Source organism: Varanus komodoensis, unplaced genomic scaffold (genome assembly GCF_004798865.1).
Source record: "Varanus komodoensis strain SLA01 unplaced genomic scaffold, ASM479886v1 scaffold15, whole genome shotgun sequence".
NCBI classification, from domain to species: domain Eukaryota; kingdom Metazoa; phylum Chordata; class Lepidosauria; order Squamata; family Varanidae; genus Varanus; species Varanus komodoensis.
In genome coordinates, this window is record NW_025335440.1 from 23,804,466 (window position 1) to 23,827,358 (window position 22,893).

The window sequence follows — 22,893 nt, forward strand, 5'->3', positions numbered from 1 at the left end:
AGGTAAGGGATTGATTCTGTATAGCCAGATTTGCAGAGGAGCAATGGGATTAAGGTCTTTTCTTCAACTCTGTATGTCTATAACATTTTGCTGTGAAGAAGAGGTGATCTCTGCAGAAACAAATTCACAGTTTTGAGAACTGTGAACCCAAGCATCTGTGATATCTTCTAGATAGAAAAATTGTCCAATAATCTTACAGACACCTCATGCCGTTGTGAACGGATTAATGGAATTCATTTACCAAAAAAATTTAAACATTGCATGAATAAGCAGGCCCATGCCACATAATTAAAAACTAATCCTTATTTCATGCTGAATAACCTTTGAACTATAATGTATCTTAAATAGCCAACTATCTTTAGATTTCGCCACAAAAGGCATTTTATTTTTTTAAAATGAATTTAAATAAAAATCCAATTTAAATGAAAAAACATCCAATTTTTAATTTTTATTTTGGAATTGATTTTTATCCACCTTGCCTGAGAGGCTAATCTGGCACCTATTTTGAGCTCTTTCTGGTGCCAATTGAAGTCATCCTTTCTTTTCTGGAAATTTTAATCTTTCAGTCCTTGTTGTTTTAAATCTTTTGCTTTGTTTCAATTATTACTACTGTTGCAAGGCTTCCATTTTATAGTGTAGTTAAAATAGTGTGTTTTGTATTTTATGGTTTTAATCATTACAAACTGCTGAGAAAGAAATGTTCCATACCACTAGTTAGTTGCGTGTGCGCGCTCTCTCTCTCGCGCGCGCTCTCGCTCTCTATATATAGATAGATATATAGCAACTAACTTTCACTGTTAGGTAGATAGTTGGTGAAACAGTGCTTCACTGAGCAGTAAACTCCAATAAAAACTTGTGATGATTTTGTGTATTTATTTCCATCATGTTCATCAACAACTTCTGGTCACATTGTTCAGATATCTTTAACTTTCCCCTGGTTTGAATAGTGTTTTTTGTGGTGGAAGAGTTACTGTTGTCCTAAAAGTAGTTATCTGTGTTTAATACAGTACTACTAAAGTACAGCATTAACCATCACTCACAAGGACACTTGGTGTTTTAAAACTTTCAGAGAAAGGTTACCTCAAGGTTTTTTCTACAGAAATGCAAATTAAGCTTCAGGCTATAGTCTAGGATCCAGAGATTTTTTGACCTTGGGCATTTATGCTTACCAGTGATCCTACCTTTCTGAGTTGGAGAGGGTGGAATTTTAACTTTACACACGTACTAAGGACCACTAAGAACATTCTCTTCTTTGCATTACTCAAATATTACTTCGAGAATGCTCCAGTCCATCTTGAAGTTAAATGAAATTATCAGTATTAGTGCTAGTGCTTTCCAGAATAAAAATAGGATCACCACTGGTTGCCTGGTGAGTTAATATGTGCACCTGTGGTTGCTGTCATTAGTGGGAAGTGCATTATTCTGAACTCTCTGGGAATTGAACACACCACACACACACACACACACAATTTTCTGTAAATCTCTAATAATTTGCTTATATCTGCATAATCACTTGCCACTTTCCTAAATAAGATATGTCCTTGTTAAGGCAAGGTTCCTGAGCATTAAGTAGAGGCTGTATGTCTCTATGCATATATAATCCTTTCTTAGTTCTCCCTTATACACATAGATCCTGCTGCCCTTTAATATACCAAGTGAATGTGTGGAACCGGAGGTGAGAACAGGCCCAGTATCTGTCTATTCAGCTATATGGGAGTGGGACTAAATAGGGTGTATATAGCCCTTCTCCCTGCTTTCTCCTCCCTTCTGAACAGCTGATTTATGCAATTACTTTTTTCCAAGAAGGTTCTGGGCACACACAGTTAATTCAGGCCATTGAGTACATCCTTGGAGGATTCTGCTTTTGCTTCCAAGGCAAGTGAGTGGGTTGGCAGTGATGAAGAAATAGTTCTGTGAAGCCACTATGAAATTCTATGAAGCCACTATGAAATTCTATTTTATACCACCATGGAAAGTGGTAAGTTTAAATAAAACAAATTGAATATTTAAAACCAATATATAATGCTAAGTTGAATATAGTGTGTAATGGTTCCATTACTATGCTAATTCTAAATTTTTACTCTTTACTCATTTGCCATAGCAGCTGATCTTATTAAGACATTAGTCACATAAAAATGAGAAAATGCAGGATTTGGGCTCTGCTTGTTATACAGTAGAGTATGAAGCAGGGAGTCAATCCAATTTATTTGGATTGTCATGAATCATGAATTCATGACAACTATCATGAATTTCAGAGCAAAGCTACACATGTTAGCAGTATGTTCAAATACTGCTAAGTGTACACTAACAAAAAGCATCTGTTGAGGCCCCCTGTCCTGATTGGGGTCTTGTTACAGGGGAAGAGGATTCACCCCCCCCCCCACATTTTCCCACAAACAGTCAAGGGCTAAAACTATTTGCTGTAAATTGTACCTTCAAACGGATGTTTTTTTGCAGGGAAAATCATTCATGGGGGAAAGAGTCAAACTCTTCATTACATTAATGTTGAGCATCTTTATCTTATCTCATCAATCCTTGCAACAGCCCAGTTTGAAAGAGGTTGTTATTCCCATTTTACAGATGAGGAAACGCAGTTGAAGCTGAGTAATTTATTTCAAGGTCACTAGTGAGTTGAATAGAACTTGAAGCCTTTAAGACTCTAGCTAGACGTTGCCAAAAGTATTGGTTAACCTGGTGTCCAATTCCATTTCTTTTTATACAATAGGACATTTCACAGTTTTGGAACATGGCAAGTTTTATTACAGGTGGAAAAATGGCCAAACTAGGTAAGGTCCATTTTTACTTTTTGTCTGGAATGATATAGTTCAATGTGCCTAATTTTCTTGAAGTGGCCAATAAGACCTATAAGCTGGAGTATCTCAGTATCCTCCATTTGCTGCTCCTCAGCATCTCCTGTTGAAGCATAGCCATTGATACCTGGATCCTCCATGAATTTGTCTGATTCCTCTGTAAAGCCATCTAACTTGGTGGGTGCCATGTCCCATGGCAGTGAATTCCTTATTTTAATATCCATTGTGTGAAGAAGTCCATGGTTTCCTTTATCCTAAATATCCCATTAGTCATCATAATTCTGTAAGCTGCATAATCTAGTTTTATGAGAGAGAGAAAGAAGGGGGAGAGGTCTCTTTCTCCATACTATGCATAAGTTCATAAATCTCTACCATGGCCTCTCAGAACCTTTTCTCATAGAGGAGTTGTTCAAGTCCTCTAATAATTGATTGTCCTTTCCTGCATCTTTTCCAGGTTTACAATATTAGTTTTGAAACAAAGTAATGAACCAGAACACATTTCAAGTGTGGTCACACTGCTGATTTGTGTTTAGGCCTTACAATACTGGTAGTTGTATTTTTAATGGTTTTCTGACATCGAGTTCACCTATTTCAGAGTACATACATACAGAGCTGGATGTTTTTGTTGAATATGATCCAAGGATCTCTTTCCTGTTGACTCATCACTAGCTCAAACCCTATTAATGTGTATATGTAATTAGCATAGTATGCTTAAGTATGCATTGTTTTACACTTACTTTCATTTAACCTTATTTGCCATTTAATTGTCTTTTCACCCAGTTTGGAGATACTTCTTGGAGCTTTTGCAATCCATTTTTGTTTTCACCACCTTGAATTATTTGATGTCATCAGTTAATAGGAAACTGGTGTGGTGTGGTATAGTGTAGTGGTTAAGAGTGTGGGATTGGAACTCAACAGATCTGGGTTCTAGTCCCTGTTCAGTCATGGAGCTTACTGGATGACATAAGGCCAGTCATGGACTCAGCCCAGTCTACTCACAGGGTTGATGTGAGAATAAAAGAGAGAGGAGGAAAATCTTGTAAGTTCTTAGAAGAAAAAACAATGAGCTATCTGTAATAAATAGCTAAATAATAACTACCGCATTGCTTAACCCTAAATCTGAATTACTTATGTAAAAGTTAAATAGCACTTGGCCCAGTGCAGAATCTCAGCAAACTCTACTTTATGCATCCTGCTATTTGGAAAACTGTTCATGTGTACCTGCTTTCTCTTTTCTTTTTAACCACGTTGTTGTTGATGTTGTTGTTGTTGCTTGTCGCGAAGTCATGTCCAACCCATCACGACTCCATGGACAACATTCCCCCAAGCCTTCCTGTCCACGATCCCCCAGAGTCCACCTAAGCTCACGCGGATTGTTTCAGTGACTCCGTCTAGCCACCTCATTCTCTGCCATCCCCTTCTTCTTTTAACCACTTACTGAGCAATAAAAGGACCTTTCTTCTTATCCCATGAATGCTAGATTGGTTCAGGAGTCTTTATTGAGGAACTATGTCAAAAACTTTATGAAAGTTGTATCAGATCATCCCTATCTTCATGCTGATTAATATTGTCAAAAAACCTTTTACAAAATTGTTGTGATTGAGCACAACCTTTTCTGAAGCTACACTGATTCTTCTTCACCAAAACTTGTTATTCTGCATGCTTGATAATTTAATCTAAAATAGTAAAAGAAGATTGCAGTGTTATATCATGCACACTAAGTGGACACTAGGTGAGTGTACTTGGGGACTATTCGCTTTTTAAATGCATTAATTTTAACTGTGTTGAGATGTCTGGAGCCTGCAGTACCCCCTTCAGTCACAAGGTGGCAGACCTCTCTAATTGGTGACCCAAATTCGAAGCATTGGGAACTAATGTAAGGAACAGAAACATATTGCTGCTCTCTTTCCTTTTGTTGGAGGCAGTGCCTACTTAGTGTAATGGAGTGATCATCCCCCTTCCATTGGAGACTCCTGATGTCCAGCATGGCAGGTAGCATGCCTAGCATTGTCATTAGGTATCAGGTTATATGGTCTGTAATTTCCTGAAACCACTAGCAGATCTCTCTTTAAAATTGGTGATACGTTGCCTAGTCTTCATTCCTCTGGAATAGAGATGGATCTTAGGAAGAAGTTCTGTCTTTTTATTAGATGGTGAACAAGTTACATTTGATTTGTTCAATAACTGTTGGGTGGATTTCATTTATCTCTGACACATTATTAATTTTAATTTTGTCAATAAGGAATTGTTCTTAATCTCTTGTTACCATTATTTGTCTCTTTAGATTTACTTATGAGAAAATCATCCATGGGTACCTAATCTGTATCTTATGTAGCCTCAAATAATTCATTTTCCTATTCTTAAGTCTCCTGACCCCCTTTTTTTTTAGTATGGCTTTCCTTTTTGATAATGCTCTGGTTCACAGACATGATAGTCTATGGATTAAGTAATCCATTGGCTACCTCTTTAGGCCTGAAGGATTATGCTGATTCTGACTCACCGCTGCAGGAGGACCCACTCAGCTCCTCACATAGTGATGACATTTTGGCACAAGGCCCAGGATACCCCTCTAAAGACATGGTAATGTTCTCCAAGCAGCTCCTCTGGGTGGTGGCATCACTCAGCCTGGAGTCACAGCAACTGGTTGAACTGACAGTTGATCCAGTCTGCAGTGTTGTCCAGATGGAGGATGTGGTGCTAGTGGTCATCCAGTTCCTTGCAAAACTTTTCCAAACCATGAAAGAATTGTAGAAGGCACCAGCACAGCTGCAGCCGACATCTCACCACTTGGAGAGGCTATTCCAAGTCCAGGAACAGGGCATCCTGTATCTCCTGCAACAGCCCAGCTGAACTCCATCATTGTTGAGTTTTTGCAGGGCTGGGTGCAAAAGGAACACTTGACACTAGCATGGATACCCTGGCAAGGATGATTATGAACTATGAAGTAACCACGGGAAGATACCAGCTCTGCCTCAGGGAGAAGGTGGGTGCACTAGCCAAGTTCCTTCCAAAACAACTCTGGGACTTAGCTAGCCAGTGGCCCTCTAGTTGTCCAGGCACCAGATCACTTCCACCTGCCACCACATTGATTATGACTCCCAGGCCCATGTCCAATCTGGAGCCTTGCCAGGCTCTGTGTACTGAACCTCTTCTAGGAGGCTTGCTCCAGAATTTTGAACTGGAGGGTCTTTTCAACTGACAAACATGAAGGTACATGCCATCCACAAGGTCATGACAATGTCGAGAAGGATGGGATTTGTGCTTCCATGGCAGCAGCAGAGGGCACATAAGTGGACTGGGAAGAACTTCCCATACCAGCCCAAGGGGCAGTACCAGAGAACCCCACACCAGCAGCAGTCCACCCAGCCACACCTTAGGGGTGCCACCTCTCAGTTCCAGATAAGGGGTTGGGCACCAGGAGACAATGTTGTTGCCTAATGCAGCAAGCCAGTTCTCCAGCTGTGCAGATCTAGTTTGAAGGCTGCCTGACCACCTACCTTCTATCCTGGAAAGCCATAACATCAGATTGGTGGGCTTTCTCCCTTTTGGAGAATGGATATTGCCTTGAGTTCAACACTGTATCACCACACAGTTCTATGTACTTGAAATTGCTGTCTTCCATGTTGATGGGGGAATTAACCATGCTGTTGTCGAAGGGAGTGATTTGGTCCATTCCTTCATCCAATCTCCATTATGGATTCTACTTGTGGTACTTAATGTTACTGGAGAAGGACAGCAGTCTCCTTCCCATGCACTGCAGTTCTGGCTTGTGTGTGCCTATTGGTCCTAACATTATTTGGTCCAGAAGCAATTGAGCAGCTTTGGTTTCTCACAAGTCAACTGGTGGACTTGTTCTTGCAACCCAACAGAAGGAGTCACCTTTGTGATGAAGGAAGCATATACCACCCTGACTACAGGTGCATCACACCTGGGCTGGGGAGAGCACTGTGCCAGCAGCAGGAGCCATGGAATGTGGACTGATCAGGACCAGAGGGTGCATATCAATTATCACAAGCTCCTTGCAGTCCAGAACATGCAGATTGTGCTCCATTTCCACCTCAAGGACAAGCATGTTCAGGTCACCTTGGACAATAGTGGTGTTCTACCTGAACAAGCAAGGCAGCTTGCAATCTGTATCCCTGACTTGCCTCACACTGCAGATCTGGGATTGGTGCCTCAAGGGAGGCATTACTATCATGGTCGTTCACCTAGCCAGGACCACCAACTTCATGGCAGATGCCCTGAGTAGGAGGACTGAGGGGAACTGCACCCAGAAAACATGACACAGCTTTTGACACCTAAGGTACCCTGTTGGTGGACCTATTCGCCACACCAGAGAATGTAGTGTGTGGCACCTTGTGCTCCTGAGCTGAAGTCAGCCAGGGCTTGATGGAAGACAGGTTCCTTCTCCTCTGGGAAGGGGCCCTGTTCTACCTGTTTCCACCATTCCTGCTGCTCACCAGAGTGCTGGTGAAGATCCAGAAGGAAGTCACCTCCTGCATCTTCATCACACTGTGGTGGCGCTGACAGGCATGGTTCACCCACCTCCTCCACCTGTCCAACCACAGCTTCACTCAGCTCTCATCAGGACTGGACATCAACTTCTGGGACCAAGGGATGATCTTGCACCCAAACATGAACACCATCTGTCTTACAGCATGGACAATCAGTTGGTAGATCAGGAGTTCCCTCTCAATCCTGAGATCCAGGCAATCCAGGAAGTGGCCCTGTGACTAAACATGAGACATTCTTACATGGCTAAACGGAATGCTTTTGCAGTCTTCTCCTGGGGGAGAGCCTTCGATCTAAATCAGGTGTTGATCTGAAAGATCTTCACTGCAGAGGCCTGAAACTGTGAGCCTCTGGCCACTGTAGCTTTTCACCTCCTCCCATGGAAAGTTGCGTTTCTGGTGGCAATCACTTCAGTCAGGCAGGTGAGCGAACGTTGCACTTTCTGCATTGATTCATTTAGTGACAAGGCAGTTCTGAGGCGCAACCAGGCATTCCTCTTGATAGTTGCATCGCATTTCCACTTGAACCAGAACATTGTTTTGCCAGCATTCTTCCTAATGCTGCCCTACCTGAGGGAGTTGGCTCTGCCAGTCCTGGATGCGGACAGGGTGTTGGCATTCTGTTGGTCCGGTACCAAATTCTTCTGTGGTCCCAGAAACATTTTGTTTCATATGGCAAATGGTCCAAAGGCTGAACAGCCTTCAACAACTCATACACTGGATCATGGAGACATCACTATTAGCTGTCTGGACTGCAACTCCTTGAGCAACTGAGGGTGCATTCTACCAGGGCAATGGTGACATCTACAGCACTGCACCATTATGATTATGCAACCTCAGCAGAGTGGTGATGTGGTCATCCGGTACTACTAGCTTGATGTTCCTGCCGGGCAAGAACATTCCTTTGGCCAAATGGTTCTCTTGGCATCCTCCGCTGACACTGCCTGCTTGCCTCTGACTTGACATAAGCTCACTAGTCACCCATATGTGTAATGCACAGATACCACAAAGAAAAAAGTAAGGTTGCTTATCTGTAACTGATTTTCTTTGAATGGTCATCTGTGTGAATGGTGTATTCACACAACCCACCCACTGACCCCACATTGGTGTTGATAGCTTTGGTATTGTAGCTTTTTCCTTAGGACCCATAATGGGATGATAAGTCTCGGCTATTTACTGGCCTTTTTCCCTGGTTCCAAGGCCACAAAGTCGGACTTTCAATAACGGGAAAATGGTGGAAATCCCCTGAGTTATATCAGGGGAGGGGCTCCCACTAGAATCAATTTAGTTGGGAAATTCTTCCTGACAAAAATATCCCATGCAGGTGCATATGTGTGAATGCACAGAAGACCATTCAGAGAACATTAGTTACAGGTAAGCAACCTTACTTTGTGTTTCGGTTCATACATGCATGTGATAACTACTCATGAGTAGTTACCATGTTCCTCTATCTTCCTCCAAATTGTGGCACTCATCCCATCAGCCTCATGGCTGGGCATTCCAGTGTGCACCACTGCTGTCTGTCCCTTCCCCATTGACCTGCATGCTGCTTTTTTTTGTTTCTGCTGCACTACAGAGCCGCCATCTACTTAGTAGGGCAGGATGGTGGCTGTGCTGGAGCAGCAGCAGAACAGCAACCCTTGATGCTGCCACACACAATGTCCATGCAGAAGCTCACTCATCAGCCCATATCACTCTCCCTTCATTACTGCATGTGCGCCACACACTCCCCTCTCCCTGCCTTGTATACACTGCCAGGGCTGCCTCTTCCTGGCAGCCTGGTGCATCGAGGGCAGCAGCACAGGTACCAGTGCCAAGAAGAGAGGGCATGTGCCCTCCTGAGCCTGCCTTCCCAAGGATATTGTGAGGCCTCGCTGAGATGCCAGCCCTGCCCATCTCATGACATGGGTCTTTTGACAAGGTGGGCATAGCAGCAAGTGGCAAGGTGGCCAGGGCAAGGTGAGGCAGGCTTGGTGGGGCAGCCAGGCATCAGAGAGTACTTGCTGGGAGGGAAGACAGGGAGCACAGAGATAGCCAGTCAGTGCCCTACTGCCTAAACTCAGCAGTTGCTAGGTAGAACAGAGCCATGAAAATGGTGGCTGGAGCAGCTATGACACCAAACTCACTGGTAGAAACAGGGGAAACTGGAAAAACTTGGTAGTTGAAGTCACACATAACAATGCTGAAATGTGGAAACCTTAGAACAGACTGTAGGGTCTTTGTGGTGATTCATGGGGACCAAACATGCCACACGTCACCATGCTTGCTGAATTCACACAGAACAACAAGAAGTCTCCACCATGGCTTGTCATTATGTGTGAAAACATCCATTCCCCACCATTCTGCTTTTACTTAGCAATCTACAGTGGGCTCCTTTATAGATTGCTTAGCATGTTATCAAAACCCAGACCTCTGGTTGTTTAAGGACTAAACAATCCAACAGTTAATCCAGCAACTAACCATGGATTAGCTGCTAGGTCACTTAGTCTGAACAACCTAAGGGATCCTATTTCGTATGACATGCTAAGCAATCCGTGAAGGGGCCAAGCATTGGCTAATGACTGAAAGCAGACATGGCACTGTAGTACTTGGCAGCCCTTAGGTTGCTTAAGTCATGTAAATTAGCACTTTAGATTCCACTGCACCAGCAATCTGGTTTAATTTCCATTCTGGTGGAGCTTGACCTCTTTGTGTTAGGCCAGTGTGTTCCAAAATGCCTCCTAGTGCCTTACCAAGCCCTTCTTCCCAGACCCTCACTTTTGCCCTCCTAGGTGGCCTTGTACTCGGAGCAGGTAGCATTTTAGAATGAACAACCTTGTTAAACAAAGAGGAATATCTTTTTTTTCTTTGCTGGCAGTGAAAAGTGTATTCATGCTCTGATGATAACATGAATTTTTGTTCTGAAGAGAGTGGGAAAATAGATCCCCAAATTCCTCTGAAATGTGGGGAGGGGGAAAAGAGAGAGAGAGAAAGAGAGGGACTATTTCTGAAAAACGGATATTGTTACCTACCTTAAAACATGTTTTTTTAATTTGCATACATATCCTTCTTAACATTGGATTAACATGGAGCAAGCTGAGAACTGATGCTAATACTTTTTTAAATGCACAACATATGAGCAGAAGAGTTGTGCTGGATCAGAATGAAGGCCCATATGATCCAGCATTCTTTTCTCACAATGGTCAGTAGATGCCTTTGGAAAATGTACAACCTCAGGGCATGAACACAATAGGATCCTTCCAGTCATATACTTTGGTGACTAGTATGCAGCATTATACTGCCTCTGATACTGGAGGTATTATGGTCAAAAGAAGTAACCTTTCATGAGTAAAGGTGGTATTTTTGCTGAATGTGATTTTACTAGAACACAGCTTAAAGATGGCTAAGTAACTAACTTAGAACAACTAAACAGGTATACTATCCCTAAAAGAATCTTTATAGATTTTTATTAATCTGCTGGACCTGCTCTGACATTTTAAAGGAAGACATCACTTAAGGGGGGAATAAACCCTTCAGTTTTGGCTTCTTACCACTTGATGGCAGTGAAAGAGCTAATGTTGTCAAGAAAGGTTCAGGGCAAGATGCTATTATGAATAACAAAATGGGAGGTACAAAGGAAGTTTCTGATACTTCAATATAATTCCCAATTCTGGATGATAGTGCAAGGAACAGTAGTGGAATAAAAGCCTCTAGATGGAGCTTCTGCTCTTCCTAAGGGAGAAAGATTGTCTGTTCCTTCTCAAGAGGGATTTAACTTAGTCAGTTTTAAAAAAACTTTTGTTAAATTATTCTTTTTTTCTTCTATGCAGGAGGTGCTTACTATAAATGATAAAACTGTTTTTTTAGGTACTAGGTCACTTGTCTTGCAGTAGAAGCAATTCTCAAAACAATGAACAAATCCAAGTATTAGAAGGATAAGATAAGCAAGAAAAGTACACATAGCAGTTAATAAAACCCCAGATATATTGACCACAAAAAGTTTATCAAACTAAACTGGTCTTAAAAGCCTGTATGTTAAAAAGGACCACTGTCCTGAATCTGGAAAATTTCAGTGGACAGTTAACCTCAAGATTTGTGGTGAAGAGGACAACAGAAAAGTGTGTGTGGAGGGCAACTTGTGCTGAGAAATATATGCAGACATTTAATATAATGGTAAACTTAAAAAAAGATTCTGCCTTAGTGGAAATAAATTGAATTCTGGTGCCTTTGAGGATTGTTTCCACTGAAACACATCTGGACATTTTACTGTTTAAAGATTCTTGTATGACTGATGCTGATGCTCTGGTACTGCCCTTTTACTCTTCCATAAGAGGAATAGCTTTTCTGTGCTGGCTATCAACCTGAGGGTTAGGTAACTTTGTGCCTTCATAAAACCCTAATTAGCTCCAGTCATCTTCACCAGTTGACAAAGATTGTGGGGACACTAGTTGATATATTGTCTTAGCAGATCATGTTGATTGTCCTACTGGATCATGGAGTGAATAAGGGAGGATATGCCCTCTTAATTTACATTATAAAATAAACACTATGTATAGTCTCAGACTAGTACAAACTATAAGCAGTTCTTATGGTGAAAAACAAATGATGAGATTTTAAAACATTTTTCTTTTTTTCCCTAGATTCATTTATAAGGCAGAGCAGGGCACGACAGTGCAAGGGGCAAGGTTTTGTAAAAGTTTTAAGATGGTGTTTGGAAGAATCTGGAGGTTGGAAGAAACACGTTGATTAATAGGGAATTTTTTAACAGTTAATTATATTGATAAAAAGCAAAGGTTTACCCCTCTCAAGCATGAATTAGTGCAGCTTGATGTGTGAGTCTCAGTGCATTAGTGAAGAAAGTAGATGATGGAGTTTCCAGGCAGATTTGCCTGGTTTATCAGGACATAGGGTTCAAAATGAATTTTCTAGACACACTTGTTATCAACTGATCTGGTATTGAGGGAGGGTTAGGTAACTTTGTGCCTTCAGAGAATTTTTTTCTCAAGAGCTTTCTATTTATGCACACACAATTTCAAGGCTCAGCAGTTACTTCTCAGGAGAAGCTTTCTGCATTTTCAACAACCTAGTGTTACAAAGTAGCATTACTGCCCCGGTTCTGTAAACTTCAGGATGCTACTTCTCTCAGCAAAAGGCAGTATACCTTCAAATTCATTGACCAACAAAACCAGAGCACACCTTGTTTCCTTTTGTACTTCCCTTCTGTTTCCAAAGCTGATGCTTCTACAGTAATGATGTGAGTTTTCTGGAAAAAATTGAATGGGAAATTTGATTGCTTTCCAAGATCACAGTGAGAAATCTTGGATCATGCTTATGGGAGCTGGCGTGCACCCTAGGTGCATTGGCATAATGTGCCTGTGAGGACCAGATGAGCTCTATGTTGTATACTAGCTGAAGAGTCCAGGCTTCACAAACAACTCCACTAAAGTTCTGTTTCAGTAGTGTAGTCTTGAGGTGATGAAGGCATTAATAATAGTTGGCAGGTTCCCATTGGTTCCACAGGGGCAGACCTTCCTACTGGGCAGACGGTGGGAATCTCCGCTGACCATCATTCCAACCTGGGTTGTTGAGCAAAGTGAAGGGAAGGGCAGGGAGGAGTAGAAGAACCTTTAAAAAATTTATCTAACTCTTCCACCAGATCTGATGCTACTCCAGCCATTTCTGCTTTGGTCTTGTCAGGATTTGGCTTTACATTGTTCACCTTTACATTGTTACTATGATCAGATTCGGAGCAAATGCTGAGATGGCTGGAACTAGGCTGAATGAAAGACGCATTGCTGTCTGTTGTTAGCATTCTAGTGCCTCTAGAGCAGGGGTCTCAAACTCAACTTAACTGGGGGCCGCTGGAAGGAGAGTCTGGGTGAGGCTGGGCGGCATCAAGTATTCCACCACCACAGTGGTGGTGGGCCGCTCATTCCGTGGCCGGCCCAGGTGCTGCCGGCACTTTGAAGGCCGCAGGGCCCCTCCCCCATGCCCCACCCGTCCCGGCAATTGGGCCGCGGGCCGCGAGTTTGAGACCCCTGCTCTAGAGCATGGGTCCTCAAACTACGGCCTGCCTCAGAGGACTCGTTCAGAGAAAACAATCTCCAAGTGAGTCGAAAAGCTTTGAGCTGGTGCATGTGTTCTCTGAAACTCTTTCAGTTTTGGAAACTAGCAGAGAACTGGTGCACAGGCCAAATTGTAACAGCTCCTTTCAACTGCGCGTGCGCCAGCTCTTCCCCCCTATTGCATGCATGCGTTGGCTCTCAATACAGAGCGGGAATATGGAGGGGGAATACAGAAGAGAGAAGGGTGAAAGAGAGAGAGAGAGAAGACGACATTAAAAAAGGATAGAAGGTAATATAACTTTTTGAATCTATTTTTAACTATGTGAGCCATGACCTCGGGCTGTAGGCCAAGCTGCAGCTGCCTTGCTGAGCCCCGTGGTGGACAGGCTGGGGCAGAGAGGGGCTGTGGGTTCTGTGTCACCACCACGGCTTTCTCTGGGTAAGCTGCTGCCGTTCAGCAGCTGCCATGCTTCTCCCCCCCTGTGGCAGGGAGAGTCGGGAGGTGCCCCGCTCGGCCAGCCACAGCCCTGTCCCTCATGTCCCCTCACCTTGGAAAGCAGCCATTACCTCCCTCCTCATGGCTCTCTCTCAGCCGGGGAAGCCACCCTGCGCTCACCTCTCTGGCCTCCCCCTCCCCCTCCCAGAGCCGGGTGAGTGTCTGTGAGGGAACCTTTCTCTGGCTTGAAAGCAGGGCAGCAGCGAAGAGCCAAAAAGGCCTCAACAGAGGCAAACTCACCCTCATGGCTCTCCCTCGTGTTGTGCTTTCCCTTTCGGCGGCCAGCAGTGTCATTTTGGGCTTCTACTACAGTACAAGTAAGCAGAGCAAACATTTTTAATTTTTTAATTAACTTTAAAATTTTAATTAATTTAATTATTTTAAAATTTTAATTAATTTAATTTAATCTTAATATGGTAAATTAAAGGTCATTTTCATGAAGTTGAGCACCTCTTCTCTAATTTCCACATCTCTCTTGTAGTTGTCAGTTCATCTCTGTGCTGGTTCTGGAAATGCTGCATTCTTTGAGAGGATGAGCATGTAACTAATTTTTAATTTATAGTGAGTTTTGGCTGCTTGTTGGGCTGCCCTGCAGGCTCTTTCAGCAAATGTGTAACAACACTGTAGAGAAAGATCACAATATTACTTGTTCAGTGGATGCTGTATAAATTGTCACTTTAAATCAAAACTGTTTAGAGATTTATGACCATGAAATGCTCAATGCTAAATTGAGTGGTGGCAAAGGAAAAGGTAAATGCTGACTTTATGAAAATGCATGTAATAGATTAAAAAAAGACTGCACAAGTATGCACAATTAAAACATATAGGCTGCTTTTATATAAAGAAAATATCCAAAGTGGTGCACAAATTGGAAACACAGATGAAAAAGAGTACATAAACATTTGAGCAGTGTGAAAACAAGTGGAGCAGCAAAAGATCTAGCAGCAATTATCAGAGTCTGACTTTAACAGCCTTGCCAATAATTTGCTGGAAAAGCTTTCCTGGAAAAAATAGATTTTCCTATCTGTCACTGTCTTTAGGAAACAGCACTTAGGCCTGACAAGGAATAAGCGACTGTACCAAAGAAGGTAGCCGTATTTTTCAAAAAATGCTGTATTGTATGGCTGTGCTGGTGTTGGCCACACCATTGGATGAGGCATTATTGGCATGAATATAACCACAGAATATGGCCAGATTTTGTGGATGGATGGTTATGTATAACTTGTGTACCCTGGGAGCTTGTTAGTTTGCTAACATACCATGTATATCTGCCCAGAATGTTCAGAAATGCAGTCATCTTTTAGAAAGCAGAATCATCTAATTGTTTTGAGGAAACTATGTGAAAATAAAGGAAGCTGTTGATATAATTACTGATGAAGGACCAGTGTGGGGGTCTGTTTTATTAAGGGGAATTTTAGGGCATTCTCCTTAAGCTTGTAGCTGACAGCAGCCCCTTCTCAAGTCTGTGGGCAAGTTTACATGACAGGAGAACTCATGCTTCAAATAAACTGCACATTTTGGTTGCTTGCAGAAGAACCCATAGTGCTCAACAGACAACTTAAGCTTAGCTGTGGATTTCCCTCTTTTCCCTCTGTGATCCTCCAGGTGGTATCTCAGAGTTCAGCATGGCAGAACCCGTCTTGTTTTCTCTACTTTGCTTCAATCACAATCTCGTTTTTGCTTACCCCCTTGGAGCTGCATGTTGGTGCCAGTGACAGTCACTCTAGCAGTGCCCAAAAAGCACTTTGGAGAACCATTATGGTTTGTTACCCTTCTTGGGATGGGAGGATGACAGATACGTGTGCAATTCTGGCCTTGGCATGCATGCCCAAAGTGTCGCTTCTTACCTGGCAAGTTTCTGCTGTTAAACTGGAGTCAGTAAGGTCCATTGACAAAGTGAGGCTGCATATAGGATAATATGCTTATATCTGACAACTGTCAGTTGGTGAGCAGTCATTGAAAAGTAAAGCAACATAAAAGTATTTGCTTTGAAAAAGGCTAGTGAGTATATCACCTTGCTAGCAATGTGATCTTAGTTTGTAAATATTGTCTTGACAATTCTCAGTGCTTTCTACCATATCCATGTTTCCCTGAACCTTCTCCTGCAGTCCTTCAGCTTAATTGAAGGACAATAAGTTGATGCATTTCTTTCCTTCATTTTAAACTGGGAAACAAACAGCTGGGGGAATATACACAAATTTAATGGCTACACAGTAAATGGAGGGGGAAATGGGAGTTACAGTTTCCCTCCATTTTCTTTGTAGCCATGAAATTTCTCACACCCCCCCCCCCCCCCCCCAGTGCAAAATCAACAAACAGGGAAATTATGCAGATATCATAGCTGGGAAGATTGGAACAGTGAGGAGAGAAAAGATAGGCTGTGCCACAAAGGACACTGAGATACTGGCTGAAGGACGAACTGAGTGGGAGAGGAGCAGGAGAACAACCCATGGTTAGCCTGAGGTCAGTTGAACCAATATGGTTTTTTCCACAAACAATCCTTCAAAGCTTATTCAGAGGGAGGTGGCTCACTTATCTTTAAGGGTTGTTGTTGAGTATTACAACTAGGTAAAGTATTTAGAATATTTTAATGTTCTATTATGATGCTGTTCATAAGTGAAGTTATGTGCATGCTCTTCTGCCATGATTATTTTATTTATAAACTTGGGACAGTGTCTCTTGTATGCATTTTGCATAGTCTCTGTGCTCTCATTTTCTTTGACTTTCCTTGGATATTGCAAGAAAAGTGGGCCAGAATTCAATGTGCTGTTTGGGTGGTGAAGGGACTCTTATGCACTGCTTAATATAATAAAATCAGCAATCACATAAATGTTTAAATTACATTTAAAATACATGACTAGATACAATTTCTGTTTCATTAATAGTATAAGGTAAGTCAAGGAACAGTAAGATGGTGCAGCATACTATTAATTGCTATTTTTAGAAGACATTTAAAATTACCACATTTTTTGCCTTCTGACTGCATGTGGGGGTGGGCACCACCACCAAGAAGTCTTGTCTTTGAGACTGTTGGATTGTGGCACAGCATAGCAAGGCCTCCTCTGAAGATCTTCAGTGCTGATCAAACACACACACATACAGGTTTGCTAGGTATCCTGGTCCCAAGTTCTTGAGGACTTTATAGGACAACAGCATCTCTTTGAACCTGGTTCAGTAACAATAGGCACTCTTTTAGCATAGGTAAACATGACTGTGTGTCCCACTGAGTACCCTAGCTGCTCCATTTTGTTCTAGCTTCTGAACCAGGCACAGCTTCATATACAATTTGCATGTAATTCTGTGAATGTTCAAAAACTGGCCACCTCTGTTTTTGAGGTACTGGGCAATAGGTACCTGGACAAAGAAGCCTCCCAAACTCCTTTTCAAAAGAAAGGAATTGGTTTATGTGTGGTATTTCAGAACCTTTGTGAAAAAATGAGTTTGGGACAAATCTCACTTATGGAGGGGCCTTGTATCTGACAAATGTTAACCTGTGGTCATTGACTCTTTGCTAGAAGATGTGGTGCACATTTGCTCATGGACTTGTGCTGAGAAGGTGAATCTAGTGGACTTACATGTTGAAATTTGTTGTCCTTGTGTGATCACACATAGAGTAAAGCAGTTTTTAAAGATTGCTTATTGAACACTACTACAATGTCTGTGTTGCAAAAATTGCTTTTGATACTTGCTGTGCTGCCAATATGCCCAATTACTGGGTATATAGAAAATAGTTGCTTGCTGTGAGACCCCTTCCATTGGATACAAGTTGGGGTATATCCGGTGGAAGGGGTGACAATTTCTGTGAATGTTGAGTTGTTAAGAAGGAACACTTCATCCTATGAGGATGACATTGCAGCTGCTGCAGACAAAGGTCAGTTTTCTCTCTTCACAATTTGAGTGGGAGGAGGCTTGAAAGCAAAGAAGCGGAAGGGCAGATAGCTCTGTACAGGAATGTAGTTTTCCACTCACATGGTACAAGTAGCAAATGCCTTTCCAATATGTGGCTAAAGAGTAAACTACAAGTATACAAGGATGCTTGAACTCCTAATCCTCCTTTGCAGGTATGCTGTTCAGCTATTTCCCACTCACTTTTGGAGTCCTGCCTTGTGTGATGGTAACTAAAAATGGCCCAGGAAATATGTGCAGGAAAAAATAAACAAGTGGAGAGGTATGCATTCTCCCCTTGCTTTAGCACCTGCAGTAGCATCTACTCTTTCCTGCATAAAGTCTAGCTGTACCTTAGGCTTATTTATTTAAATAAAATATAAGTATAGACAGCATACAAGATAGTAAACATATAAAACAGATACAATAGTATCAATAGTTATACATAGTCACTAAAATAACAACAGGATTACTAATAAAATAAATGCAATAAAATCAGAAGTTACCAATTAAATCAACAGTCTAAGAATGACTGAAAGGTCAGGAAGAACTGGTGGAGCTTTCTTGGAACCCTACAGAGAAGGGGCCTGATAAACTCCTGGTAAAAGCTGAGCCCAGAATTGCTGGGGCATTATTTAGAAGGCTTTCTCCCTTATCAGTTTCACCATCCTTGGTAGTGGCCCACTGTGAAGGGCCTCGTGATGTCCTCAGGGTACTGGTAGACTAGTACAGGAGAAGGTGGTCCTTCAAGTAACTTGGACTCAAAGCATTTGAGGATTTCAGGGTGAAACAAACATTTTAAATTGGCTTTGGGAACACATTTGCAAACAGTGTGGCTGGTACAGTATCATCTGCTGAACAGTCTTCTATCAATCTCCAGGTAGCTGAATTCTCCACTAGTGCCACTTTCTAAACTGTTCTTTAATGCAGTTGCACAAGCAGTCCAGACAGTACCAGCCCGGATCTGTCACTGGAGCATGAATAACAAAGGCAAGTTCTTCCCTTCTAGATATAGGACTGTCATTACTGTAGTAGCCTAAGATAGTCATCCTGGCTACTGTTTCTACATAAGTATCTCCCATTAGCATTGAACAATGCCAAGTTGCATGCTTGATTGTTTAACGGAAGTGTAACCCCATATGAATCCAGATGTAATCCTCTGTCCTAATTAGTCAGTGTCTTACCAAATACCCACTGCACCTTAGAACTTTGCAGGATGTAATGGAGCACATTACAGCTTGCAGAAATTTTTTATATTATGCAGTTTTGTGAAAATACCTGAGGATAGGGTGCTTTTTACAGGAAAATGACTGCATTGGAAACAAGATATGTTGCTATAATGTGAGTTAAACCAGTAAATAAACTAGACCTAATTAAAGTAGGCCAATAACCTGAAATACTAGCTTAGTCAATGTCTATTTTACACAAAATCTTGCTTTATCTAATGGTATAGGCTTTAATCAGCAGTGTGATAAATACTTGCCTGCTTGGAAGGAATGAAGAGAAAAGTTGGAGAACTGGTGCAAGTTTGTTTATTACAAACCTGAACATGAATATCAATACTTGGAGGCATCCTGTTGTTGTTGCCTACTTTGAAATGTGTAGTGGTCACTTTGGTAGCTCTGAAATATGCTCTTTAAATTAAGTAAAGGTGGTAGTGTTCATGTCAGCCTCCTCCTTAACTAATATTATATATCTGTTCTACAACTACTGATTGACAGCTCCTTCATCCCCCCCCCCCAACAAAAGTCAAGCTCAGAGCCTTCAAATAGAAACTAAATGTTGGGGACAGGGTTCTAACCTAGGTTTCTCCTTGATATCAAGTTATTTTCTGTTGAGCAAACATTTTCCTTTTTGCGTGGAGAAGAATTCAATCACATGGGTCCTTCACCTACAATTCCTCTGCTTTAGCCAGACAGAGTTATCCTTAGAAAGAAATAGGTCTTAGACAAAACACTGAGCCATATCAGACTTGGTTAGAATGCTGCCTTTCTGTTTGCTTTAAAACAAGCAGCCACTATCAAGTTGGGCCTGCAGATTATACCCATGGGATTGCTGAATTTGTAACACTAACAGTTCACAAAGAAATGCAGCTTCTTGGGAGAAAGACTTCTCTTGCTACCACTTCTGGAAGTTCCTTGATATTGATATCAAGGATAAGAATAGTACTCTTAGAACATTTAACCTGCAATTTTAACCTTGCATACTTGAAGGAAAATTCTTTTGGAAGAGATGCGGAGAGCTTTGTTTTGTGTTTATTCATGAAAGGCTGTTAAAAAAATTCTGGAGCTATTTTGTGAGCATTTGAATGGCATTTAGTTCTTTAAGGCACAGTTCTATGCAAGTTTAGACAGAAAAATGGCCTACAACTCCCAGCCATGCATACAATACAACAATTCTGAAAAGGCTAGAATGGCATATCCTTCTGCAAAGCCTAAGATTATATAAGGAATCAGTTTAGATATGCATAGATAGCAGAGAGAATAATGAAAATAAATCTTGTTCTGAGCAGGGTTGTAATAGAAACCAATTATTATAGCATCGACCCTAACTTTGAGATTGATGTAATAGACACAATAGTACTGTTGACTAAACATGGTATAAGACTAAGCGTGATTTTTTTTCTGATTCATTCTCATTCTCTCCTCCTTCTGCTTCCTCTTTCCCTCCCCTTCCTTTAGGGTTTAATCACAATTAAGTGACAGATGCTGAACACAATTTGTCCTAGTCTAATTGACTGCAAAGTCATGGTCAATATTGCATTGGCTAACTCAGCTCCTCACAGTCATGTCCAAACTAATGAAATTGCGTTAGTGAGACATCTTGCTGAAGTAGTAAGTGGAGGTCCTTCTTCCTAGCTCTAATTTACATATATAGAACGTTGGTTTTCCGTGTATAAATAAAGCCACTTTTCACATCATATTTGCATTCACAATTGGATTTCCAGTGTGAACTAATTTTGTATGTTTTATATCCCTTTTATTCCTTTTCTGGATCTGAAGGAAGGAGTATGAGTCATATGACAGTATTTCATTTTAAGTGATATTACTGAAGTATTTGAATAAGAAGGTCATAATCTTGCACAAAGGTATTATTTTATTTTTATGTATTACATTTCTATTCTGCCCAATAATCAATGCCTGGAAAGGATAATGAAAGTAAATATTCCAAATATAAGCTGTAAAGCTCTAATGCTTTAGTTCCACAGAATCTTACCGATGTTTCAGGGCTCAGATGCAGATTGATATATGTTTAAATCTCACAGTGTTCCATAGGGCTTACTCATTAAGAGGTGTGACTCAGAGTAGGTTTGGGACTGCAGTAAATATCTCTCTTGCCTATAGATGCTGAAAGACTTCGTGTTGATTATGACATTGAGAATCTTGTATAGCCTTGGTTTTTTTCTTTTATTAGTCAAAGCAGGCAAAAGGCCACTTCAAACATCACACATTTTCTTAAACAAAAAAGCACTTGCATATAGGAAGAAGACATGAAACTCACATGTAGATAGGCATACATCGGTTTCATGCCTCTGTTTCACAGTATACATATTGGCTGTGGCTTCTCAGGTCATGCATGCAGACATTCCACAACACACAATGCACTTCACCCTGTTATTATTTTCTGGCCTGAAATGTTTTATGCCAAGTTAGTTTTATGCTATAAATCTGTAATGAAAACAGTGCTTTGTACCAGAAGGTTTGACAGTCTAATTACAGTGGTGCTTTAATTGTCTTATTTTTGGCTTTTTACAGTTTCAGGAGCTCTTCCAAATTTGACCTACTACAGTAAATTTGCATCAACATAGTTCTAGAGATTATCTACAGAGAACTTGTAATTCTTATACATATTCCATAATGCATATTCCATTAATCTGAAATAAAATGCAGATCTGAAATGAAATCCTTGTCTTAAGCTGTCCATTTATCCCAAGTGGTACTTTATAGAATACATTTTGAAGAAGAGTATTATTGGTGGTATATATCATATTAAGGAGACATTGTGTTTGATATGTTCATTGTGGAAGCATTGTTCTGTGTGTGTGTGTGTGTGTGTGTGTGTGTGTGTGTGTCTGTGTCTCTCTCTCTCTCTCTCTCTCTCTCTCTCTCTCTCTATATATATATATATATATATATATATAATATGCTACAAATACTGTATGAAATTGTCAGTTAACTAAAATCATTCATATAGTATGCTCTTAGAAACAGAATTTGTACACCTTTAAAAATGTGATTAACAGACTGGTTCAAGCTTGAAGAACCAAAATGAAACTGAACTGACGTTTGGGCACTGGACTGGTATTGCTTGTTTATACTTCTGCAGTAGTTTTGCTTCTTTTCATGCTAATATTGCTTTAAAAGCTCTCTTACTTAGGCACATAGAAAGAAAGCTTGTTTGAAATTCTGCATGAAATTAATATAGATGTAATATGAAGAGTACACCATTAGGTAATGCCTAAAACTGATAAAAATGAGCATAATACCCAGAGTAAAAAGGAATATTCTTGAAGATATGCAGACATATTAATTTTAATTTATCCGTTTGATGTCCTAATTGCTGTTGAAGATTTATTGACTGATTTTAAGGAAGCAAGTGTTTGAAAGTTTCTGGCAAATACTATCTTCTTGTAATGAGAACATGGCATTGAAAGAAGTTAAGAGGAGAACAAAATTAGATTGACTGATTGTTCAGTCATGTGGCCAGACTGGCTGCATATCCCGGCTGTTAAGAATGATTGCTCAAATTACATTGCCTCAGGTCCCTGCACTTGGTTGGCTGTCTTCTCAGATCTTAACAAGGTTCTGGGAATTCATTTCTGACAAAGTTTGCTTTGTGTTTTGCAGGATGCTTCATCAGCAGACATTAGGAAAGCATATCGCAAGCTTTCATTAATACTACACCCGGACAAGAATAAAGATGAAAATGCAGAAACCCAGTTTAGACAAGTAAGTGATACTACATTAAATATTAAATACATTGAATTTTGACTATGTTGTAAAATATTTAGAAATTATTAACCATAGGAATTTGGAATGTTATTTTTGTAGCTTTATTTTTGTTTAAAGTCTTTAAATAGGTTTCAACTAATAAACGTTTTAAAAAATAGATAGAAGTGCAACATGTGCTATCAGAAGCTGAGTATT

At 40.9% G+C, this 22,893-nt stretch overlaps 1 protein-coding gene across 1 annotated transcript in view; it reads left to right on the forward strand.

Moving 5' to 3' along the window:
* The window catches only part of DNAJC1 (DnaJ heat shock protein family (Hsp40) member C1), a 93,481-nt gene that overhangs the window by 11,124 nt on the left and 59,464 nt on the right, over positions 1–22,893 (forward strand). The window contains exon 2 of the mRNA XM_044425359.1: positions 22,594–22,695. Within this exon, the coding sequence (XP_044281294.1) occupies positions 22,594–22,695 (102 nt within the window). The remainder of the gene's footprint in view (positions 1–22,593; positions 22,696–22,893) is intronic.